The sequence below is a fragment of the Periplaneta americana genome, chromosome 1, assembly GCF_040183065.1.
Source record: "Periplaneta americana isolate PAMFEO1 chromosome 1, P.americana_PAMFEO1_priV1, whole genome shotgun sequence".
NCBI classification, from domain to species: domain Eukaryota; kingdom Metazoa; phylum Arthropoda; class Insecta; order Blattodea; family Blattidae; genus Periplaneta; species Periplaneta americana.
The window spans coordinates 125,371,746-125,392,916 of record NC_091117.1 but is presented as its reverse complement, the minus strand read 5'-3'; the positions used below and the strand labels follow the sequence as shown (position 1 = coordinate 125,392,916).

The following is a 21,171-nucleotide window of genomic DNA, read 5'->3' as shown; positions in this document are numbered from 1 at the left end:
ATGATGGTGGTGCATCTGGACCGATTAGCAGCCTACCAAGGGACTGCCCGGGACGAGCAGCCCTAAGGAGGGAGCAATGTGACAGCGACGTGAGATTCGAACTCACGACCAGCGTCCCGCGAGAGAGCATATCGCGCGGGCTTCGCGGGGAAAGGGGAAAGGAGCCTACACGCGAGGGGAGGCTGCGCGCGCAGCTGCTACTTAACGCAGTGAATGTGGAACGACCTTCCCAACTATTCCAGAAGTCCGTCGAAGTGGAGATATCGAGATAATTCTCTACACACCTGTAGAAATTTCTCGCAACTATGATTTTGCTATAAAAGAGCAAGCGCCAACGAACTAGAGCAGAGTTTTCAGTTATTCAGTCAGTGAGTAAGCCAGAGCAAGCAAGCCAGACTTGTGTGCCGGAGTTCGACTCGAGTGTGCGTCCGCATCTGCGTCAGCATCCGAAGGCCTGAGTTCGAGTGCAGTGGACCGCAGTTGGAGGGACCCGAGTTCGAGTACAGTGAACTGTCTCTGAAGGTCTGTGGTTCGAGATACTGTGGACTCGAGTGATTGAGATAGAAGAACTGTGAACTGAGAACTGATAGTTCTGATTTGTAAATAGTGCTTTGTAAATATTAGTTAAGATTAACAGTTCATTGTTGTTCGTACTAGTCCAAGTAAATTGTCATTGTCGTCGGTGGAGTGCTATAACGAATACTGTGTTGAGTGAAAATCCAATTGTTGACGAGGGCGTTTAAGGCGAATTGTAGAAAGGAATTATTGTTGTGACGAATAAATTACATTGTTGTAACTAATAAAATTCACAATATATTAATTAACAATCAATCTTATCTTAATTATCAATCTTGTATGCATTGCTAGAATGTGTAAAGTTGAAAGAAAAGTTGAACCGTATACCAGTAGATGCACCTTTATGTTGTTCCTGTAATTATTTATTTAATAGTATTGTTGTTGTTTAGTCAACTGTCCGAAGACAGGTATGAACCTCACAAGTGATACCAAGGCACTAGTTATGAGGTAACTAGGCCAGGAGATAATGTTGTAGGGTGGCCAGTTCCTTTCCCCCTCCATTACATACTTCGCCACTAGCTACATATTATACTAGTCAGACTTGAGATGCATACAAACAAGTGTTCTTCCTCTGACACATGGGGCACTCAGAGCACAGGGGAATCAAGTCACAAAAATAAAGTTTTCAGAAAATTAGACTTAAAGTTTATATATATATATATATATATATATATATATATATATATATATATATATATATATAGTTAACTACCCATTAAAGGTGGGTGTAATTTTAAAGATCTGCACCATTGTACAGATTGTGAGGGCATGATTCTTTCATGCTCTGAAAGTAGCATCAGTCTCATCTAAGGTATGTACAGACGAAATATCTCCCAATTGACCAAAAGTGGACTTGATTCCCTTGTGCTCTGAACGCCCCGCATATCGTCAAGTGAGTTGTACTGCCTGATCATAGATGTACTGTACATATCAGCCAGAACCTCAATCAGAGGATTCAATAATATTTTGCTTTTTTATAGTTAAAACTGGTTGATTTAATATAATTGATACATTTTAAATTTAATTTAGTTCAGATATAGTTATGTATAATAAGCATGACAACTTTAGGGGTATGGCGAGAAAAAAGGTTGAATATCAGTTTTATTGCCTCCCACTTCAAATTCCCGCCCATCTCGCCATGGTATCCCGAATTGTATGGACTTGGTTCTGCATAGCCTTCGAAAAAGCAATCGATTTGTACTCCCACTGCCTCCTATATCATATAGTTGTGTGTCCTTTAGTTACTATAATGCTGTACAAATCTGGTAACACTGTAATGTAGCCATCGGCGGACTAGAAGGAGATGGCGCGCTCAATATATAACGGATATGTCTCTATACTATAGAATTCGCATGAGCCGACCCAGAGCCGATCAACATGCAGTCAGCTGTTTCAATGTTGCCAAACCTAGTGGCTGAGCATTGCCTTATAACCTAGAAGAAGATGTAATAGCGTGCATGCCCGTGCGCAGTCTAAAATTATCGATAGGAAGGCACTGGAAAGGTTAAAACAGATGATGAGGTAAAGGTAGAGGGGGGCGAATTAGGGGTACCTACTTCGTTCCTGGTTCTGGAGATCGAAGTAGTCAAGATATTTATGATTAGGAACGAAACTACGTTTTGTTCCGATCGGAGACAAGAGAAACACTATCATCAACCCTGGATTTCTTAATAGCAAGCACTTTTATTATTTTGTTATGTTTTTCTTCTGTTAAAATGATGGATGTTATCGTGAAGTTGAATAGCCAAACTGCTGGACGAGATAAGATTGTCCGGTAAGTACAAAAACAAATTCAATAAATGGAAATTTTAAGCTGGGATAAAAAGAAACAAGTACTTTTTAGACATGTAAATTTGATATTTGGTAAAAGCAAAAGGGCAGTTTAATTAGCCTATTTGGTTAAGGTGTAACGAAATTCATAGTAAGTAACATGATTAATACATACCGGTATGAATTAATTTATTACCTGCGTGCGTTGCTTTCGCATTTACGAAATATGAGAACCCGTTACAAGGTGAAACATCGGTATCCCCCTACACTACAACGTACTTAAATACTGTAATTGTCAAATTCCTCGGCCTTATATCACTTAATTAATCCTCTCCACTAACCCACTAACCATGTTACATACCTCGGCTTAATGTCACTTATCTAGCCCCTCATTTACCCCATCTAACTCATAAAGAAACTTAAATCAGACTTCAGTCCCGTTTGTGGTGCGGGGCGATATCGAAGATTGGCCTGTTATTTTTAATTGAAATGGTCTTAATAAATTGTACATACATGGATTAGGAATGTAGATTGCAGTGATGGAGTTTGAAGGTTATTTTATTGTGAATACAATACTAAAGTTTAATGAGTTCATTATTAACAACTAACAAAATATCGGGTAATTCTGGAAGGCGACCACTCCACGATTTTCGAGCTTTTTTTTTTTTTTATTTTCACAAACAACGATTTTATGCTCGACTTTCGAAAGGTAATAATACAAACAAATGGAAAAATTTCAGTATACGGATAGGCCTACTTCACTGACAATTATCTTAAAATATAAAAAAGAGCAGATTTGTCTGTGTTTATCGAATGCGCATCATCATGCATACGAAAAGGCACTTTTCAGTGCAGGAATACTGAGAAGACCAACTAGCTAGTACTAGTAGGCTTGCCAACTGTCGTAAGTAAAAATTAGGGACACAAACGTTACAGACAATTTTATTGCACTAATTATTTCCACCTATCAATCCATATATTCAACAATAGTACTCTTATAACAGCATATGTATATTTTAACAACCACATCATTTCATATGTAAAAAAAATTGCAAAGACTTGTCAAAATGACCACAAGACAAGTTGAAAAACATTATAAATCCCTTATACAAGAAATGGAAACTAGGAACCATCTTATTGAAGTAATTACTAACCTAATATGAACTAATAATTGATATTAGAGGAGAAAAATTCGCTTCGGCGCCGAGGATCGAACCCGGGTCCTTGGTTCTACGTGCCAGGCGCTTTAACCACTGAGCTACGCCGAACTTCAATCCACAGCACCGGATCGAATCCCCCTCTAGTGTTTTTTCCTTCGTGGCCTTACTCCATGTTCGACATATACGTTGACATGTTACTTTAAGTCAACTGCCATTATACAAGGAGCGCACTCAACTGAGTGACTTGGTGGCCGGGATTCCACATTATATGCACTGTTGGGCGAAGAATCTACGTAAAGATTAATTTTTTTGTCCTACAGGATTTATTGAATCCGGGTCCTTGATTCTACGTAGGTACCAAGTGCTCTAACCACTGAGCTATGCCGAACTTCAATCCACAATTAATCTGTGACACTGTAAATCCCGGCACCAAGTCACTCAGTTGAGTGCCCTCCTTGTATAACGGCAGTTGGCTTAATGGGTGATATACATAAAAGGAGCAAATTCTCGGGAGAAGTCTCTCTTGAACAATACATGACGTAAGAGAATTTTCGCTATTGCATATACATAAAAATCGCATGCTGCCACATCGACGTTGCTCTGAGAATTTACTCCACTTCCATTCATTATCTCGTGCAGCTGTATAAACATGTCTACTCCAGACTATACAAACTCCTGGTGATGATAAGGTTCTTAAAGTAATGCTACCATCACATTTCAGTACAACATGACAAGAGAAGAAGAAAGAGGAGATGAATCTCAAGCAGGTTCGTGGAAATCATAAAACCAGTACCCGATATTTATTTTGAAAATATAATTTAGCGGATATCAGACAAAAAATTGACAGTAATAAAGCAACAGTTCAAATATAAGCCTACAAAAATGTACAAAACGAATTTGGTTCAGACTGAAAATAGATACAGATAAAAATAGTCACAAATTGGCAAGTTTTCGGATTTTATTTTCAATGAACTAACAACGGAGATTTCTAGCCTATCTTTCAGTTTTAAGGAAAGTACAGAGGAATTTTATTGACGATTGTGATTGAAAAAAGATTTGTAACTCAATATTGTGTGTTATCTTCTTTCTGGAAAATATTTAAAAAACTGTATCCTGAGATTTTCTAGATGACATCTGATTATTTCCAAACCTCCATTAGCATATTCATTTCATTTTATCCATTAAATTACGTTCAGAGTAATTTTGTAATTCGCCTATAAAACAATACCAGTATAGGCTATTACAAAATAACGATATAAAGAATCAGTTTCACTGTAATTTATATTATCCTACCCTACTTCTTACAATATGGAAAACATTACACTACCTCAGCACTACAATTGACTGCATGATACTATATGATAATCTTAATTATGATTAAAAAATAATATATGTATATATCATATTTTGTTAACAATAATATTTATGTTTAAATGAATCTTGCTTAAACTTCAATAATAAATATTTACAAATATTGCATTTGTTTTATTAGTGTAATGTTTAATAATCTCACTTATCAGCATGGTTATAATAGAGTTTTCTTGCCAATAAATTGAGTCAGGCAGGGTCTCAACCCATTCTTTCAGTACTATTGCTCACAGACTGAGCAAGGTTTATGTATGTGAATGAGAGAAGTTTCTCCAGAATCGAGAGGAAAGAGCAATTTCTCTTCTTTATGTACCTATATCTCCCAATGTAATATGTCAACATATATATCGAACATGGAGTAAGGCCACAAAGGGAAAAACACTAGAGTAGGAGAATTCGATCCGGTGCTGTGGAATGAAGTTCGGCGTAGCTCATGGTTAGAGCGCTTGGTACGTAGAACGAAGGATCCGAGTTCGATCCCCAGCGCCGGAGCGAATTTTTCTCCTCTAATATGAATTGTTACCATAACAGATAAATTCTGTAGGAAAAAAATTAATCTTTACGTAATATGAACTAACCCAACTTAACTTAATCTGAACTAACCTGAACTAACCTAACCTACCTACACAAAAGATTCCAGCCACTCTTCTCGGAAAATATAGAGACGTTTACGTGATTTATCACCAGAGCCATCAGATCCTATCACACATGAGGGGCTGCGATATTTTACAAGTCTTTGTTGTTGTCCTCGCTTATATATAATTTAAACTATATCTGTTGAAGTAGTCTTATAATCTTTTTTTTTTTTTTTTCCCCACTTATCCGTCGAAACCAAAGAATGATGCATCAAGTGGAACAAAGTGGACATAATACGGAATGGCGCCAAACTAAAGTGCATAAGATGAGCACAGAGAATAGATTATTCAGTATGTATCCTGTGATCAAACCTGCCCTAACTTGTGTATTATGATCATTGCACCCATCACTCTGTTGACACATCAACGAGAACTAAATTTCTGCCTTGAACATGCATACTAGAGTCAGTGTGTCCGTATGAGAGTGTGCGGAATTATCTTCCAATCCAGACTAAATCCACCAATCTGATAGGAACGAAAATCAGCTTTAAATGTCTAATATGCCATGAAATCGGGATATTTTGATACATGAGCAAATTATTTCAGGACGCGGGACACAATGGTCGAAATCGAACAGTCCCTAAAATAGGCTATAGCAAAATAAGTGATGAAGGTTACTTATGAACCAACCACTAGAAAAAATTGTTAAAATATCTTCTAAATGCCTAGGATTTATCGTCTGGAGTAGTGGAAATTGGATGTGATCACTGGAAGAGCTGTATGTCCACCCAACCCGCCCTAAATACGTACTTTACTCATTATACCAAATTCGTCGTGCATGATTGAAAACATGGCCATATTTCCTGATTGTGACGGGGTTTTCTGTGTCGCCAACACCTCTCACATAATACCACACACCTAATCTAACCTAACCTAACCTCTCACATAATACTACACACCTAACTTAAGCTAAGGATATCTGAGTTCAGTTTTTCTGAATGCTCTTTGTGTTTAATTGCTCGAGCTCAGGTTTGGCCTCCGCTCGCTCTACATTATCCGGCAGATCGCTCCCCAGTCAAAATGAGCGCTTGTTTCAACCACTCTACATGAAGCAGTTACAGTACTATGTAGTAGCTACAGTATTGGCAAAAATCGAATGAATTCATTTGAATTATTTTATTATCAAAACCATTCGAAATAATAGAAATGTTCACAGTATCATTCAATTATTCATTCACTTTGCTTACCACCACAAGAAGTATTATGAAGTTATATAATAAAATATGTTCCATTTCCTATGATAATGGTAAGACCTTCGTGTTTAAAATCATATGATGCAACAATACAATGATAAGCTTCGAATGTTGTATGTGGGTGTTGCATACGACTCTTAACAGTCCCAGTATCTGACTCTGACCTTCATTAAATTAAACACCTGAGCTATATGGTGACAAGAAAAAAGAGCGCTATGCTCAGGCGATTCGAATGATTTAATCCCACAATGGAATAATCATTATAGAAATCATTCGATTATTCTCAGCAGTTATAGGTATATTTTAGTGGAATTTTAATTAATTACACATTTTTCTCTGTTTAAATTGAAACAGGCTGAAATGATTTTATGTATAAATATATTTTATTCCTACTCAGTTAAATGTTAAACTTGAAAAATATTTCAAAAACAAACTGAGACACAAATCATAGTACTGTAATTACTGTAAATGCAAATGCAATTTTTTGTTACATTACTATAAAATGTATACAAAACCAAGAAATTACTTTTAATACGTTGATAACTAAAAATGTCTATTTGTCATTGAAAACTAATTGCTAGAAAATATTCTTTATAACTATATTGTTTTAGAAGCGAAAAGAGGACAATTTCCTTAATCTAAGTTGAGACTTAATGACAAAATAATTGAATGAAGGAGTCGAAGTATAGTAGTTGACTTTGAGGAAAAAATCTAAGCCATAGACTATGTTACCTGTCTAAAATGAAAATTATTTAAACACATTACATAATACTTAGTCACCTTAAATAACAGAATATAACTGACAATAGACAAAACAGGTATTCTAATACATAGGCTATTTCAATTTTTTTTAATAACTCGCTGTTTTATTTATGAAAATTTAGTTCTTGCAATTGCCTATTCGATTGTTTTACATTTCCCAAGTTTGGGATTTTTTCTTTTTCGTGGAACTGTGCAAAAACAATATGCCACCTTTTCTGGAGATATAGGCCTATTTAAATATCTTGCTGCTGAAATGACACATCTCTCACTTGGAGCACTTGTGGCGGGAATACCCAAAATCATTTGGGCTTCTTGTCTTAGTTTAGGAAATCGTTGTTCCTGCTGATACCACAAGCCAAATAAATCAGAGCTGTCTCCATGAACCCCATGGATGTAGGTTTGAATTTCTTCTTTTTCATAGTCATCTTCACACCAGTCATCATAGTCATCTTTCATCCTCTTTGGCAGGTTTTGTGGACTGTGGCTCACTGAACACTTATATCCTCAGCACTTACTTCGATGCATACATCTCTGAAAATTTGTTTCATCTCAGACATAACATGAACTTTACTCATACTAGCTTGGGAACATACGTGTCTTGCAAGAACAGGGAGTCCAGCTGTCCTTTTGAAAATCTTAACTGATTTACATGAGAAGCATTGAACAAATTCCATGTATTTTAAGATATTTTATTTTCAGCGTCTAATTTTGACATTGTGTATTGTAATCTCTTACCATCAGCAGAGATGATGTCCAAGCCTCAGCTTGAGGTCGACATTGATAATATTAAATCATCTTTAACATTCGTTTTGACGAAATGTACTGATTAGACAACCCTACATTCACCTACTGCCTACTGCTACCGGAAGAGCATGCAATGAACACTCACCACTCATCCTCAGACCGATCACTCATTAGTTACTTTACTTCGTGATTTATCAGAAATATTAATAGAGGATCGTTATTCATTCCATCAGTGCCTTCCTGGACTGATAACTATATCCCATGCTCGCTCTTATGCAGCTCACTGTTGGGAGCCATCTAGTGGAAAAAGTGGAATGTGATGGCGGGTGACTCTTGCCCCCATTCTTCATAGTTAAATAATTACATTTAGTTCGTTAAGCATGTGCTTTGTGCATTAATCAATTTGTTAATGCAGTGATAATTCCATATAATTATATAGTGCAGTAAAAATTGAAATGTGTTGTGGCTGTGTGTTGAAAATTGGCTTATAGCACCACATTGGCAGTGATGAAAGTATGAAATATTGGTTCAATTGTCGGTGGATACTCTACCTTGTCCAAATAAGTTATTAGGAACCTTAAAGTTACTTCAGCTTTCATGAATAGGTAGACCCGGCCTCTTAACCTCCAGAATGGAACTTAGCATGATGTTCCAGGTTAATGAATGAGATTGGTCTGTTCTCTGATCGTATCTCCCTTCCTCCCTCTACTGAAAAACAAGATTTATTCACCGTATGTTTTAAAAATGAACAGCTAATAAAGGCTGAATGGAAAAAAGTAGCTGTTGTGGAAGCATTTAGGGCTTATTCATATGTTCATTTCATGCATAGTGAAATACAGTAGTTCAATTTTTCGAAGATTTTCAGTTTATATTTAATTTTTATTTGTAAAATAAGTATAGTTAACACCTTTAAAGCTAACTCGCTTAAAGTATGTAATTGAAACGAGATCTTTTTTGAATTTGGATCAGATTTTTTTTTCTGATGATGGTAAAATACTTCCCGTAAAATTCACGGGAATGAAAATGGGAACAGAGAAAAGATTCAATGTTCAACAATATAATGATACTGATAAACATTAACATGCTCTTCCAGCAATAAAAATGTTGTTAACTGATGCTGAGCTCTTGGCAATAAAGCCATTAACTCTCTTGCTCTCCGGTATAGGAAAGTGATCCAACAAAAATTAACTTTTTTATATTATGGCAGTTATATCATCTACACACAACCTCCAAACTGTTTGAAGGACACACCTGCCGTTGGTTAGTGGATCCATATGACCTAGTTGGGAGGATTGTCAGACAACTCCACCGACCATATCTTGTTGAACACCACTTACAGGATGCTTATGCATGATGGCAGGTCAGCATGTTGAAATGGCATTTCCTACATTTTTGGTGAAACAGTTATATGGCTGTGACTCAGTCTCCAGAGCCGCGTTTGTTAAAAACAAGTTGAACCACTGGAAGATGATGGGATTTGAATGGGAGAGGTTATGGGATGCACTTCACTATTCCTTGCAACCCTCGTCAATAAAAATAAAATTTACCTATGTTGATTGCAAAAAGCTTATCCGTAAGGGGAGAGTCAGAATTTTATAGTCATAAAGTAGTCATTACTAGTATAGTAATTAAAAGCTTTCTTTTCTCTTTTTTTTTTGTCAATTTAAAATCTTTTTCTTAGTGTTCGTCTGCATATAAAATTTGAAACTTTTTAGATAATAGGAATCTGACATCTGATCATTTATGTGTTCAGGTTTAGTATCTCATGTCCTGTTCTGAGATTGTACTGTATACTTTGAAACTAACAATATACAGTGGAACTTCCCTTAACGGACACTTCCCAATAGCGGACTCCTATCAATAGTGGCCAGTGGCGGCTGGTGAACTTGTGGATTGGGGGAGCTGCAGTAGATTTTGGTACATACAAATTTCACTTCTTGATATCATCACTAATAAGTATAGCACAAAAATAAATACATATCGAAAAATCAAAACTTCCTGACTTAGTTGGGAGATGTCTGTGGCATCATTTGCCATTATCGCTAAAAAAAAACTGATACCATCGATTTCAGACTGAATTTCAAATTGGCAGACACTCAACATGCAGTCTACCAGTTCATCCTGAATTGTTTTAGAATTACTTTTAAACAGTGGCATGTTCCAAATGATTTGTGAGAGACTCGTTTAGATTACTCACGAAATACACCACTTTGAATCGTTTTTTCATCATGTCCCCTAAGGGGAAGTTCATATTGGCCACAAAATTTGATACATTCACCAATATTTTTTTTTAAATAATTTCACGATTTTTTCTCATTTCTTCATTATGTTTGAGAATGTTTGTTCTGTTCATTTCACTTAGTTGCGCAGCAATATTAGTTTTTCCTAACATAGCCAATGAAACAACATTTTTCAGGTGAGACTGCGAAGTTTCGTGCTTTTTAATTTTTAGGGACAAACGTCCTAAATCTGTCACACCACTCCTAATCTATGCAGTATCATCACCGAAGAGGAGGCAAGGAAAACAAAATACAGATTTTTTTTTTTTTTTTGTTCACATCCACGTAACCACAAATGCTTAGCGTAAATTTCATTGTTATGCTTCCTTACATATATGCACTATTTCGGCTGGATGAAGCTTGAGTAAGATTTAAGTCGGGTAACGGACGACCCTGTAATTTCACTTCATTACATCAATCTTCTCCGCGAGGGAAAGTTGAGAAAAATAAAATTAATATTCTGTAATTCACACACACTCTCATGCTTGCACATTTGCACTGGTTAAGTTACGATACTAAGACGTCACACCAAAGCAACACTCAGATATACTGATGGTCAACAATGTTCTAAAACTGGAAAAGAAGTCTCTTTCGTATTTTACGTGCTATATCAAAAGGATTCTACTCGTGCAATCATTTTGAGTTAAGGCATATCCTAAGGTTCTACTGGAGACTGGATATATACCTAACAATAAGGCAAAAAAGAATATTAATTTCGTTATATTAACTCGATAAGATTCTACAACAATAAGTATGTTAAGAGAAAATAGAAATGTTGTCATTAAGTTTCAAGGGAATAGAGAATCCATTTGACGTAGCATTACAATAGCGACGCGGGAGTGGAGGAAAGATCTTCCCTTACGGCCTGGTTCTGCAAGCCACTGCAGCGAAATATGGGTTTTAACAGCGGCAGTTTCCCTCTGCTTCCCTTCACCTCTCTACCCCCTGACCAAGCAAGACATACTCTCTATGAGCTGCCCACCCTGCAGATCCCAGGACTTTGAATGCAGTGTCAATTCCAATACAGTCGACGCGCAAAAAGATTATGCATAAGATAATAGTACATATTCCCGGCCAGATGAAATATAAAGCAATTTACCAATAAAAGCTGTAACAATTCTTCTACAGATTAAAACAAATATTATTATTATTTTCCTGTCAAAGCAGCGAGTGCTGCAGCTCCGCAGCTCTTATGGACGAGCCGCCCCTGATAGCGGCCATTTTAAAATTCCTCTGTAAAATAACATTGGCCCTTATGGTAAAATTCTTCCAAATAGCGGACATTCTCAATAACGGACGCGGACACTGAAATGTATCTCCCAACAACAATTAAAACTTCCAAATAACGGACAGCGTGAAAGAAAAAAAAGAAAAATACGGTTGTAAATTAAACGGAATTCTTTACAACAATCATTATCGTGCATTTGAACGTTCTTGTATTTTATTGAAGGTAAGCAGCACAGTTGTTAGTTGTGATACTGTACGTGGACAGTCCGTACTTTCTTAGTTTGTCAAGTTGAGTGTTCAGAAGTACAGTCACATTAAAAATGTCACAAAAACGTAAACGTTTGTCACTAAAAGAGAAAGTGGATATTGTAAAGCATAGTGAGAAGGAGAAATTAAGCGTTCGTGAGCTGACCACAAAGTTTAATGTGGAAAAAACTCAGGTTACTGACATTTTGAAAAACAAGGATGTTATTTTAAAATCATACACTGAGAATGCAATTCTAGATTTCTTTGTGTGAGATGAAGTGGTACAGTGACTGATGTTTATTTCACTTACAAAACATTTACTGGTACGATTTCTCTCTGGATGAATACTGTAAACAATCTCACTGTCTACTGTACTGTACTGTAAAATATAGTGTTGAATATGTATGAGAAATTTTAATGTACTGTATACATACTGACCTTTGGGGAGGCCGAGACGTAGATGGGAAGATAATATTAAAATGGATTTGAGGGAGGTGGGATATGATGGTAGAGACTGGATTAATCTTGCTCAGGATAGGGATCAATGGCGGGCTTATGTGAGGGCGGCAATGAACCTCCGGGTTCCTTAAAAGCCAATAAGTAAGTAAGTATACGTACTAACGATTTTCTAAATAGCGGACACTTCTCAATAACAGAAATTTAATTTTTCCCCGGCGGTGTCCGCTATTGGGAAGTTTCACTGTGTGTATATATATATATATATATATATATATATATATATATATCAGTAACTGTCTTTATTCTAATCCAGTCTCTCCTATAATGGCCAGTTACACGTAATTTATGACCAACACGCTTATACATGTATCATAACCAGAAAATACGTTATATTCTACATTACATGTAAAATAATAATCTTAATATATATTGCGAATTAAAGGATTGTATTTTACAAAAATTCACATGAACAAACGAAAAATAAAATATATTTCATGCTATCCATGTTTGGTAAACAGTTTTCATGCTTTTAATAAAATTAACAGAATTATATTTGTAGTTTGATATAAAAATAACATTTTCCAGATTACTACAGTATGCAAGCAAAGCAGCATGGCATTATATGCAACAGAAGCAACTCAGCAGACAGTCTATAGACAGGCTGAAGAGTCTTGAATACACCTTCAGCTCGTTTAGGAAATGTAAGTTAATCTTTAAATGTCTATTTTTGTAAATTTATTAATGCCTTTGTTAGCTGTGAAATGAATCAATATTTCAAGCAAGCAAAAAGGGAAAGTGAAAGGACAAAAATTGTGTTAAGATTTTTTTTTAATTTGTGAGTGGAGCATGTTTAATGTTTAAAATGTTAATTTTGAAATGCTTTTTGGACTTCAATGAAAATGAAAATGTAGTTGCGTCAACCATAACAAACCCATATTATTGGAATAAAGTACAAATGAACAACAAGTGTGTGTGTGCGTGCGTGTGCGTGTGCGCGTGCGTGCGCACGTGCGCATGCGTGTGAAGAATCTGTTCCCTACCTGAATAAGGCATTCTCTGACTCACATATAACCAACGCTTTTGCACAAACCTATACAAACACACAAAGAAAATATAAGTATGCAAGGAATAACACAGAATAATGTAAAAAGGACATTTTTAGCAAAAAAAAAAATCCCCAATAATCTAAATAATATTTTTGATGCTCCTTTAACAGATAATGAACTCAACGTAGCAATAAATTGTCTAAAAGCCAAAAAGGCATCCAGCAAAAATCATATATGTGTGGAATTCTTCAAACACCTAGGAAAGAAAACTTGACAAACCACCAGAATTTGATCATCTGGTTTTGTACCTGCACATAGAAGAGGGCAGTTGTAATACCAATGTTGAAAAAAGGCAAGAGCTCAAAAAGCTTAGAAAATAATTACAGACGAGTGTCATGGTGAAAACTATATAAAGGATAATTATTAAGAGGTTGAACTGATACCTAGAAACAAATCAACTGCTTGCCAATGAACAGTAGGATTCTGAAGACAGATCTACAACTCAACAGCTCACTAAGAATCATCAGAGATGCTCTAGATAGAAATAACAGCTTCACAGCTGTGTTCATTGACTTCAAATCGGCTTACGTCTCAGTGTGGAAGGAGAATCTCATCCTAAAGCTAGCAAAGATAGGAATTCAATCCAACATGCTAAAGTGATTCGAAGTATTTATTGAACAAAGATCCTGCAAGGTCCGAATTGAGAAACACACTTCTAAATGTCAATTGCTACAAACTGACATCCCACAAGGAGCTATCTCTGGTTGTACTTTATTCAATGTGTGTATAAACGACCTAATAGGGAGCTAAACTCGCTACCAGGAATAAAGTGTTTATGCAGATGATCTAGTTCTCTGGACAGAGTCAGCTAAGAAGAATGCACAATGTACAACAGAGTAAATACTCAACAATGCCCTACAAGTCTTGGAAAAATGTGCCACAAAAACAATATGTAAATACAGCAAAGACCAAATATCAGTCTTTCTCACTAGCTCATCAACCAATAAACCCTAATGTTACTTTTAAGCAGCATGCCATTGCAAAGAAACATGAAATTCACAGATTGATAAAATAACTGAGCAAACCTCGAAACATATGACTGTCATGAAGCCAATGGCAGGAAATAAATGGGGATGTTCTCCTTCCACCATGATCATGACATACAAACTATATGTCTTGCCTGTAATCATATATTGTTGATAACACCATCTGAACGTAATGTACAAAAAATTGAGAAAATTTAAAATCAGGCTCTAAGACTGATTACTGGAGGAGTTAAAACAACATCAGTTGATTCTATGCTGTCCATTACTGGATTAAAGTCAATCCAAAATATGATTGAAGAACGAGTACTGTTATTTTATGAAAAATTGATAAGAACTCTGTAAATAACAAGAGAAGGCTGAGAACTCAAACAGTTTTATGTAGAAAGTCTTACATTTAAAATCACAGTTCAAGATATCCAGCCCACTACAGTTACATCTTCAACAAAGCCCATTACAGTTTACGTCTGTTCACTATAGTCTTGATCTTCAACAATTTGTGTTATAAAGAAAGGTGGACACCATGAGACTAAAGGCTGGTTCACAATAAACCGGGAACGGAAACGACAATGAGAATGGAGATATTGTTAAAATAAATGTATTTAACTTTATTTAGGTTCTTGTTCTTGTTGTCGTTTCCGTTCACGGTTTATTGTGAACCAGCCTTTAATCTTTTCATTGTAGAAACTACCAATTCTAACTACCCTGAAGAGAACTGATGTATACTGGTGGCTCACATAGAAAGACAAGTAAATGCTGGAGCTGGAATATATTGTAAACTATTCTCCATCTACATGGCTGTGGGAAAATATAAGACGATTTATGATGGCGAGATAGAAGTCATACATGTAGCACGAAGTCAGCTAATCTGCCACCTAGATAATTTTACTAAGGCTGTGATACTCTCTGACTCTAAAGCTGCGATCTAATCTATTATTTACCTGGAAAACACGTCCATAGAAACTGCAAATTGCAAAAGAATAATACAGAGCCTTCACGATGCTAATACAACAATTTCACTGCAATGCATACCAGAATACTGTCAGATCTTGGTAATGAGCAAGCAGGCATCCTAGCTAAGAAAGGTACTACATTACTTCAAACACAGATAGAAGATACTTCTTACACAATTTTCAAACGATACATACAGAAAGTTTTCAGTAATTGAATCCGTCGGAGCTAAAAGGAACTAAGTCAGAATATGCAGTTTGTGGTTATGCAACAGTTTGAACAACGGATGTCAAGCGCATTGAACGGTGGAAGAAGGAACTAAGACTTTTAAATATTCTTTTGTCTTCTACAACATAAAAATATATGCATTTGTTGTTATTAGTGGAATGTTTTTTGCTTCTCCTGAAAAGTTGTGAAAAGTGACTTAGTTCCTTTTAGCTCCGACTGATTCAATTATAATATTAAAGAACTCAGAACTAGAACTCACAAACAGTGGAACACCTTAATTCAAGATCTACCAGAATTGCCTAGAAGAACTTCAGTAGCTCTCTTCTGATTACATATAGGACATGTTTGCCTAACAAAACATCTTTATTGATTTGGAATCGCAAAAACACCTTATTGCTCCCTGCGTAAGCAGCAAGAAGAAATGGACTAACCTCACCTTAAAATTTGCCCAGCTTTGACTGGTGTCAGTGAGTGCGAACTATATTGGGAAGCAAGGAAAAGATGAGATCTTAGTCCAAGCCAGTAAGCTCTATATTAAACTGGAGACACCACCACAATGCTCTTTCCTGTTTAAAAGCGTGACCATAGACACCATGTTGAAGAGGGTATTGATCTCTCTTTCTAACTAATGTGTTTCAGTGAGTCTTTCGTGAGGTTGATGTTGCAAATGCGCAGTAAGCAATAAAAATATCGTTAGTTTAAGATAGCATTCACTACAAGAGAGACAACGACAACACTATGTTAGAAAGAGTTAGCAATACCCCCCATACTCAGCATTTGCGTCACGCTTTTAAAGCTTTGAATAGTGCCTCCAGTTTAGTATAGAGGTCACTAATCCAAGCCTCCTTTGTTTATATATGAGATTTCTGTATTTATTTGTTATTTACTGTATTTGATTGAAGATTTATGGTTAATGATCACATATCAATGTACCATCCATTAAATACAAATAAATACCATTCTCGGTCATATGTATGAGTTCTTGGATATATTTGGAATTTGCATTAAATGTTATGTACGAAAAGAAACATTTGTAGGCTGTGTCAATTTTAAATCGATAAACTTAAAAGTTTATTAAATTACTAATCCAATTTGTCATGTGGCAGTCTTCATTCCATCCCTCTGATTTGTCATTGAGAGAGGGGGAGTGATGGAACAAGAAGGCCAGAACTTAAGGAGAATGATGTGAGATTATGATGAAGAAAAGGAAAGGCTGTTAGACTGTTTTAAACAATATTTGTTTGTTAACCACAAGAAAAAATGCTAGATATTTTCCCCTGGTTCAGGGGATAGTGACAACAAGAGTGTCACAATGGGAATTCGTAATTTAGAAACTCGTCCTGAAACTTCAATGTGGGGAGATTTACAATGATAATGAACATAGGTGCAGACTACGGTCATATTCGGTCCCGGTGTCCCTGAATTTCAGGTAAAAACTCTAGTAACCTTAAAATAGAGAAACATAATATGTAACATCGATACTTAAGGTACAGGCACATGTCACTACTTTTACAGCGCTGCAGTACAAAATACTGCGAAACTCTCGTACTGTGATGTGTGAACAATGGTGCAACCTGAAAAGTAGCAACTGCCAAACCAGCTGTCTGCTACTTTTTCATGCTGCGCGCAGCTTAAAAGTAGCAATGTGGGAACAGGGTTCTCAGGGTTGCAGCCGCACCTTTTTTGATATCGGTTTTGTTCAAACTTTTGCAGTGGTTGCGACCAGTGTTGCCACTCAAATGTGTTGATGATACTTTCATTGTTTGGATATATTTTAATGTTTGATAAGATGAAAATAAATGATTTGTAACAGTTACTAAATATACAACACTGTCAGAGTATATTTGCTGATGATATAATTTATTTTTTTATTTTCTCTAGCGTAGTTTCAAACAGGAGAGTTGCCAACAATGATTACAAGAATATGCTGTTGGTTATCATTTAAGTATATAGCCTAGACGTTTTTTTAATAGCTTTATAATAAAAATAATGCCAATTTCTGAATACTAGTTAGGACAGAAATGCAAATAATAGATAAGTAAGCTGTCACATGAGTTACATAATCTGAAACTCTAATGCGAGCATAACCACAAAATGTATATTGAAGAATCAACACAGAGATAGGTAGGTAGGTGGATGGATGGATGGATGGATGGATGGATGGATGGATGGATGGATGGATGGATGGATGGATGGATGGATGGATGGATGGATTCGTTCTATAATATTCTTACATTTGCTTTATAGCATAGAATAAAGAACATGTCCAATTCTTACGTTTAACATATAAATGCAGTACATATAAAATGAAAATATGAAATCTGTATGGAATTAATACCTTAATAACAATAATATTTTATACAATGTAATATGTTTACCATTTAATAGTATTAAAATATTTACACAGTACTGTGAAATGTCAAGAATTCATCTACAGAATAGAAAGTGTGAGATATTAAGTAATTTTTTTTAGTTTTACCTTAAATAATGCAGGGCTTTGGCTATGATTCTTAATATCTTCGGGAAGACTATTGAACATTTTTATCACCATGTAACGTACTCCCCTTTGATAGCATGATAAATTTCACGATAGTGTATGAAATTCATTCTTTCTGCAGGTATTTATACTATGTATGGCTGAATTAGTTGGAAAATTTTCTTTATTACATAAGAGGAAATTTATTATAGAGTATATGTACTGATTTGTTAAGGTCAGAATCTCTAATTTTTTTAAAAATTATCTACATGATTCTCTAGCCTTTGCTCCAACTATTATTCTAATGGCTCTTTTTTCTAATAAGAATATATTTTTACTATTATTCCATAGGACATAATGGAATGAAAATAGGCAAAATATATGGAAAGCTGCAGCTAGACTGTGGCTACAAAAGTAGTGTCTTGTGTGTGAACAGACTTGCAACCTCCAGTTGCAACTTTTGCAGCACTCGGGTTGTGCAGCACAAAAAGTAGCATGCAGCATGCTACTTTTGGCTAATGTGTAAACACGACACACAACTTTTGCAGCTGCAGTAGAAAAATTTGCACAACAAAGTAGCGACGTGTGACTGTACCTTTTCCTAGGTATAGATACTGCTGAAAAACCTATGTGCATATACATAATAATTTGGTAATAAATTATTTTTCACATAACAAAGTTCATAATTTGGAATCATAGGCATCGACTTTCGAAATTCTTGGGACATGCTCATATTTATACCTTGGATTTTTAGGCTCGTATAGGATATGTTTCAACAATTTTATCAAAAAATCCCTAAATGTATGCAACATGAGAAACACTCAAATGATGATAAGTATTTCCTAAAACTGGGCGCATTAAAGAACGTCTGTTTCAACCTACACTAAACGAGCCTAAAAATCCGAGGTCCATGTTATAAATTGTGCTATCTACATTTATAAACTTATAATATAATTTTGTATCCTGCACCATGGCATCATGGTCTAAGGCATCCTGCCTAGAACTCACGTTATGGATTGCCTGCTGGTTCGAGTCCTCCTGGGAGAAGAAATTTTCTCGTAAAATTTCTGCCAGTGTATGGGACTGGTGCTCATCCAGCATCATGACGCACTTGAAGAGCTATGATAGATAGCAAAATCCGGTTATGAAAGCCACTATAATGGCTGGGGAGATCATCGTGCTAACTAAATGATACTTCCATTCTGGTTGGATGACCGTCTACCTCTGCTTCGGCATGTGGGCATGAGGCCAGCAGCTGGCTGATTGCTCTGGGCCCTTAAAGAGCTGTAGTGCCACGGATTATTATTTATTAATATAAATTTGTTGTGAAAATATGAAATAAGTAAATAAATGTACTTAAAAACATTATATTAGGTTGGTACATAATTCCGTAGCAATTTTTAATAAGTTTATTAAACACATCAGATACACATAAGAGAGAAGTTAATCAACAACAATATTATTCTTCACTATTTACAACAGTCTGCAAATGCTGGAGTAGTTTTTCGATTCCATGCCTGAGGAACTCGCGTGGTTTTGTGTTAAAGAAGTCTTCAAGCCATGTTCAGAGTGCATTTTCTTCCAGAAAGGAAGTTCCTTGAAGGTTGTTCGATAGAGAGCGGAAAAGGTGAAAATCTGAGGGCGCAAGATCAGCTGAATAAGGTGGGTGCTGAATGACTTCCCAACCAAACTTCTGGATAGTGTTTTGTGCCAGGTTAGCAGAGTGTGGACAGGCATTATCATGGAGTAGCATCACTTCATGCAATCTTGTTGGTCGTTTTTCTTGGATTGCGTGTGCAAGACGTCTCAGATGGTGGCAATAAATGTCGGCAGTAATAGTTACGCTTTGGGAAGCAATTCATAGTATAGCACACCCTTGCAGTTCCACCAGATGCGTAACATTATCTTTTGTGGATACATGCTGGCCTTTGTACGGCGAATTGCTTTTTTGTTTGGGCTCAACCATTCCTTTCTTTTCCTTATGTTAGCATAAAGACACCATTTCTCGTCACCAGTAATGATATTGGATAGGAATGTTCGATGTTGTTCATGAGCCAATCAATGACGAGCAAGCAAAGATGCACATATGGCCACCTGCTAATTTTTGTGGTTTTGGCTTTGAGCATGTGATACCCATACACCTGATTTTTTAACCTTGCCCATTGAGTGCAAATGTCGCATGATGGTGGAATGGTCACAGTTTATCACATTTGCCAGTTCTCGAGTACACTCACGTGGATTATTCTGGATTAATGTGTTTTAACGGTCTTCATCAAACCCTGAAAGTCTTCCTGAACATGGAGTGTGACTCACTGATGTCAAAACGACCCTTCTTAAAATGAGAAATCCATTTTCTTGCCGTGCTCACTCTGATAGCATTGTCCCCATACACGGTGCAAATATTTCTTACCGCCTCCGCTGTTTTCACCCCTCTATTGAACTCAAAAAGAAGAATATGTCAGAAATGTCTCACTTTCTCCAATTGACTCTCCATTTTCTAGTATCCACGGCTCCACTGCAAAAATGAAAACTTCAATATGTAAACTCAAGCGCAACAATTGAACTTCAAATAAAAAATAACAATCAATAAATAAACCCATAGCAACCGGAGTACCAACACGCAAAACAAAACGCTACGAACTTATACACCAACCCAATAAAATCACTCATCTACGATGATAGAACCTGGAAAGTGTTTCTCCTGACAGCTATTTTACTGATGAACTCCTTGACTATTCCATCGATGTTAAGTTTACACCATCAAAATCGTCACCATATACAAATAACATAACTATTATCTTCTAGGCCTAGTACAGAATGTGACATTGTTTCGGGTGGAAATCAGGTTTTCAAGGTTATTATTGTTTGACCCACTATCTCATATAAAATGCTGAGCCTTTCCTGAATGTGTGAGAAGTTACATGTCTTACCACCTCCTAATTTTAATGGAATTTTTCTTGATCGTGAAAGTTTATGGGAACTTAATTGCAGTGTATGAGATTTTTCAT

The 21,171-nt window shown here is 36.1% G+C and overlaps 1 protein-coding gene across 1 annotated transcript in view; it reads left to right on the top strand.

Moving 5' to 3' along the window:
• The first annotated feature begins 2,060 nt into the window (after positions 1-2,060).
• The window catches only part of Pex11ab (peroxin 11), a 47,390-nt gene continuing 28,279 nt past the window's right edge, over positions 2,061-21,171 (top strand). The window contains exons 1-2 of the mRNA XM_069827108.1: positions 2,061-2,350; positions 13,005-13,120. Of these exons, the coding sequence (XP_069683209.1) occupies positions 2,292-2,350; positions 13,005-13,120 (175 nt within the window). The 5' untranslated portion in view covers positions 2,061-2,291. The remainder of the gene's footprint in view (positions 2,351-13,004; positions 13,121-21,171) is intronic.